Raw genomic sequence first — 6000 nt, 5'->3', positions numbered from 1 at the left:
ACTATGTAACATGTCATCACAAAATATTAATTTTACAGATGAGATAATACATAGTCCACAAGATGATACAATGTTAAGCTTTTGGAAGTTATCTAGTAGGGTAATAGTGGAATATTTATAAGAAAAGTCCTGTTAGACCCTTTTAGGGAACAAATGAATGAAGTTGCCTAAAAGGAAGGAAAAGTAATTTTGCCTCTTCCCTTCTTTGTTCTTGGCTGAGATGTCCCTGTAATAAAAGACAGATTAATAGGAGGAAAAACAAACAAAAGTTTAACAACATGTATACTTCCTGTACACATGGAAGATATTCAGTTACTCTCTGAAATGGCCCAAGCCTCCACTTTAAATACCATCTCTGGTTGAAGACAAAAGATGTTGGGGGTGGGGAAGCCAGTTATGGGAGGTTATACAGTAAATGGGGCAAGGTCAGTATATAGATTTAGGTCCTTAACTTTTCCACTGTTAAGAGTTCCTAGCAATTTAGCCATCCTCCTCTCCCTGTTACTAGGAAGAAGACACCCTTACAAATGAAGATTTCTCTTAGGAACATAAATTTCCCTTATAAAGAGTAACTTCTACTAGGTTTTCAGAGCTTTTTCTATGTCTGCTCTTTCTTAAAAAAATAATCCTTATGCCAAAAATTATATTTTGAGGTAAAAAATTCTGCTACCCTTCATGCCTAAAGGATTCATTTTAATTATTGTTTAACTTATTATCTATACTGTAATTTTCATCTCTTTAAAATTACTAAAAACACTATGTACAGTTTTAATGAGGGACATGGATATGTTTAAAAGAATTCTCAAAAGCTTCAAAATCTTAAATGTTTAATAGAAACATTTTAACCTATAAATATAAGACTATAGATATTTTACTATTATGCTTTAGTTTATATTTAAATGTTAATTTTTTTAGACATATTTTATCACAATTTACAATTTTTATTTTCTAAAATAGGTTTTCTGGTTTCTTCAAACCATACTTAATGCAATTAATAATTTAAACTTCTTAAACTCTTTTTTGGTAACCTCTGTGGACAAAAACAGGGATATTAATATATAAGTTCAGTTACTAAAAGTAACCTCACAGGGTGCTCTGGTCATAAATTACTAACTGGGCAGGCCATGGTGGGTAGTCACGCCTGGGCCTATACCTTCTTTAGTAAGAGGTTTTCAAGTAAGCTTGTTCATTGTTCTTGTGTATCTAGATTAACACGCATTTGAAATGCTGGAAGTGATCCTCTTTTCCAGACACCTTGAATACATCACCAACCTCAAGGGAACACATAATCTTAACTTTCCTGTACCTTGCTTTTTCCAACATTCATGTGATCTTTTTTATGTTCCCTCCTTCATTCCAAATGTATAAAAGAAACAGCAAAATTCTCATTCTCTGGAGCATTTTAGATCTTGTTTCCCAGTCGTGTTGTCTGTTTGGCTCAAATAAACTCATAAAAATTCAATATAGGTTTGGATGTTTCTTACGTCAATACCAGTGCTTCTCAGGAGATTTCACTAATACTTCTACTGCATTTAGTCTATTATTGTAGTATCCAGGAGAAACTTCCAAATAGCATCTCTTTGTTTTTGTTTTAACTGTAAAATTGAGTGTGTTTTGTTGGCTTTTAAGATGCAACATAAAAAAATTCAGAACTATGACGTTTGGAGGTTTGGAAGTGATTGCATACTTTATAAATAATTTTGAACTCTATTATATATTTCTATTGTTATTAATAGTTATTGAAATTGAAAATCATTTGTAGACTTTTCTAAGATTTAATAGTGCTATTTATGAAAATAAGTTCTGCTCCAGGGGTATCAATGTAATTACGAAACTAAACGGTGTCTTAGAAAAAATAGCCTCATCATTGCTATTTTCCATACTTCCTATATTTAGCTATGCCTTATTAATTAAAGGGTCAATAGTGAATCCTCTGTCTTTAGCAGAACTTTCACCTCAAAGAGGGATCCTTTGTGAATTATCAGGTGATAAGAGTTAAGTTTCATCAATCCTAGAATGGAATCATGACAGTGTAGATGGTAAGTCCTGGAATTCATTTAACATGTGATCTTGGTGGACAATTTTCTTTCCAGTGAATGGCATAATGTTATCTATTCTCCTTATCTCATAGAGACTGAAGTTCATTGTCCAAATTGCTCTTCAGTGTCCTCATATGGTAAATTGAGTGCACACATTCATTCTATGCACTATAAGCAGTACTAGGCTAATATGGTCTACGTATAAACAATAGTCTGTTGAATGCAGAAAATTTATCTGGAGAAAAATCTCACAAAAAAATACAGGTAAAAGTGTTGGCAAATGTATTAACCAAGTTTTAAATATGACCACTGCAAAACTTTTCTGGTTAAAAAATAGACATATACCACTTTATCTTCTATTCTTTAAAGTTTAAAAAATAAGTTGTCTACTTCAGTTAGCTAATGTTATCTGTCTGTCTATGTATTGGAGAAAATATATGGGCAGCAGAAATTGAATATACTTAACACTACTAAACTGCATACTTAAAAATGTTTGATTGGTTCTTAGCCTTTTGGGTAAGATCAAATGTAGAAATGGTGAGATGATAAATTTCACATGCATTTTTAACAGTAATTTAAAAAGAACATTGATACTTTCTTAGCACCTTATACTTAGAATGACATCGGTTTTCTGAAGAAAAAAAAGTGACCTAATAAATATGATCACATTTACATGTTGGGAAACTTCAAATTTCCTAATAGTTCCTTGACACAAACTATTAATCGGTATTTTCTTGGTTATTAGATTTTAACATTTTTTGACATTCAACAGTAAAACTCAATTTTATGGTTTACACTGACTCAAAAAGAGGGATTTTCTTGCCTTTTTTCAGCTCCTGCACATTTACCAGTTCTCTGATTATGGTATGGACGTGTGTTTCTTAAGAACCAATGCTAACTGTCACAAGCGAGTGACTAGAGAAGAAAACAATAATTAAAGATTGTATTTGTGTAAGTATAGAATTTAGGATGAAATAAACTAATGTTCTGATAGAGATATATACTTCTTAAATTTTGAAACATCAAGCAATAAAAATTGCCTCTCTCTGCAGTATATTTTGTCACAATTTTATTCAGATCTGAATGAAAATTAAGAAAGATACACTGATAAAAGTGAATTTTCTATCATTTATTAATTATATTTAAAATTTACATGGATTTATTACGGATATTGTGTAATGTTTCCACTTTATGCTTTAAACAATTACAAACATTTGGCATAAAATAATGTGCATATCAATGTAACAAGTCTGAAAAGTGGAGAATGAGAATCTGAAGTCTGCCTTTGTTCTAACAATGATCATTAACACTCCAAATGAATGGGTCATTCATTTCTCTATGAAAATTCTAATTTTTTTTTATAAACAAAATCCTAAAGGACTTCAACATGCAATGGATATATATAACATTCAGAATAACTAGCTTCCATGCTTACACTGAACTCGACATAAGGCAAAAGCCTATAATTATACTGATTCTTTGGCTCAGTGTGTTCAAAAAGCAAAGCAATGTGGTAAGCCTAATGAAAACAATTCTTTGTGTTTGCCAGCTTCAGATCGCTAATACATTTGCAATAAAATTCCACCATCGCTTCTGATGATATATGCAGCTTCGATTAGCAGGGCAGTTTGTTTTCTGAATGCATGATACAAGCATGAATCTGTTTCTCTAATTGTCCTTGCAGCTTAAGAAAATGAGGAAGAAACATGTTTGTTTTAATAAACATCATTCTGCCTCTTAGAATGACCACAACTAATTAGGAAAATAATAAACCAATCAGATTCTGTCAGATGAAAATATGTCTTCCACTCTTGACAACCTCTTGGATACTGCCACAGATTATAAAACAATTGAAAGAGTTGTAGTCATGAAATTATTCATATCACAGATATCAGTCTCTCCTTTTAATTGCTCAAGAAAAACAAGCCTTTGGTAACTCTAGTTATTGTATGCTACAATACAAAGAAAATTACCAATAACCTTTCTTGAACTAACTAATATGTGGCCAGATATTGTTTCCATAGCAGTTTGATAGTCTCTTCCTCTTTTGACATCAGTAGGTGAATCTGCAGAAATCCTTGTTCTTGAAGAGTTTCCATCTCAGAAAGTGCTCATTCTCACCCTCTGATATAAAAATAACCACTACAGCAAATAAAGTATCACCAAATAAAAATAAGTCAAGGTTGCTTGATGACTACCACACAGGCACCTGCTCTCCCAATATTCAGGGAAGCCATCTGTCGAAAAAGATGAAACACAATTTAAGAAGAATTTTACTGTTGAGGAAGGATATCCACATCGTAATATATTTAAAACACATGCATTAGAATCATAAATAAATGTTTCTATTTTTCCCAACTTAGCCTCAAGTACAGTAAAAATGAAAATGGCATTTACAAAATAGAAATCATTTGTATATTAAAATCCTTAAAACCTGCAATCACTTATGGAGTTTTTAATAAAAGCAATAAAATATTTAATGATTTTTGAGTGAAATGAAGCTGTCATAGAATTTTCTAGCAAAGATTTATTCTGGAGCTTGCATGGACACATTTATGAAGATATTTCTTAGTGATAGCTTAGACTACATTTTAGATGAAATAGCTATTACACTTATTGAAAGCATTTTGAAGTTATTTCCCCTGATATTATAATGAATTAAATCTGTTATTCATTCATTCTAAACAGAGAATACAATGAAGTAACTTCAATATTTTGTCATAAATAGGCCATAATTACAGTTGGTATAGGGCTTATTTTTTAAGAATTCCACCTTATAACAATCATCGAGATGAGAACTGAGATTTTTAAAAAATAGTCATGAATATGAAATTGGGTAGAAATATATTAAAAACAATAACTTTTATAAACTTGTAATGAAAATTTATTCCATGGAGGTAAGCCAAGATTATAATAATTTAAGCTTACTTTTTGCTTTCAATGGTTTTTATTACAGTTTTCTAAGAATAATTTATGCTCACAAAATATCAGGGTAGACTAGAAATTGCTAGGTATTATCTCAAACTGAAAAGAAATTGAATAAAATGTAAGAAATAATATAGCTAACGACAAAAAGCCTCAGATCACATACTTTATCCTATTGATTGAGAAGAGACATGGTCTTACTCTCTAAATATGAAAATTACTACCATTATCTCCTCGTTCTTTTAAACATACTTATTCCTGCCATCCCTGTGTAGCTTAAAACAAAAATAAATAAATAAAACTTCCCATGTGATATGTTTTATTCTTTTCATTTAACATTATTTTTTTTAAAGCATTATTTTTACATTTTAATGTAATATGTCTTTATTATAGCTAATTGCTCAAATGAGAGAAGGGAAAGTGCATGTGAATATATTGATTGTATATTATATGTGTTAAGAATAATATTTATGGGTCACCACTGTCAGCCTCATAATCTCATCATATATCGTGATCTTCATGTGACTGGTGTCTGATTGGAATGTCAAAAGACAATATGTAAATCCTATAACATCAGTGTACACAAACTGAAATGTAGCTGACTCCAAAATGCACACACTTTCCATTGTCTCTTTTAGCTTGCAATGATTTTCAAGTGTTGTTTCACATCAGCATCATCTAAAGAACTTTTATAAAGTATCTGTGCTCAAGTTTCACTGCTATGTAGGAACGGGATGAGTATTGGGTAGTTGTATTTTTGCACGTACACTCAACATTCATTCAATATTGAGAAATACTGCGCATAATTGTAAGATGAAGTACACAGTGGATACCTTTCTATCTGTCTCTACATATACCACTCTATAGATGCATATATGTGTGTGTAAAAATGAATCTCTGCTCCTTTTTTCCAAAAATGCGTTATTTCTCCTGTGCTTTCTGTCTCAGTGAATGACACCACTCTGCTCAAACAGAAATCCAGAGCACATCCATGACCCTTGGTTTTACCCCACTCAACCTTACATCTGAATACTCA

The 6000-nt window shown here is 31.3% G+C and overlaps 1 protein-coding gene across 2 annotated transcripts in view; it reads right to left on the bottom strand.

The window, feature by feature from the left end:
- Positions 1-3201: 3201 nt before the first annotated feature.
- Positions 3202-6000, bottom strand: part of KLHL1 (kelch like family member 1) — a 266430-nt gene continuing 263631 nt past the window's right edge. For both annotated transcript variants that reach the window (XM_016122531.2, XM_016122532.2), the window contains one exon: positions 3202-4276. In XM_016122531.2, coding sequence (XP_015978017.1) covers positions 4217-4276 — 60 coding nt within the window. In that variant the 3' untranslated portion in view covers positions 3202-4216. The remainder of the gene's footprint in view (positions 4277-6000) is intronic.

This window comes from Rousettus aegyptiacus, unplaced genomic scaffold (assembly GCF_014176215.1).
Source record: "Rousettus aegyptiacus isolate mRouAeg1 unplaced genomic scaffold, mRouAeg1.p scaffold_m13_p_11, whole genome shotgun sequence".
Taxonomy (NCBI): domain Eukaryota; kingdom Metazoa; phylum Chordata; class Mammalia; order Chiroptera; family Pteropodidae; genus Rousettus; species Rousettus aegyptiacus.
This window is presented reverse-complemented; position numbering and strand designations above follow the sequence as displayed.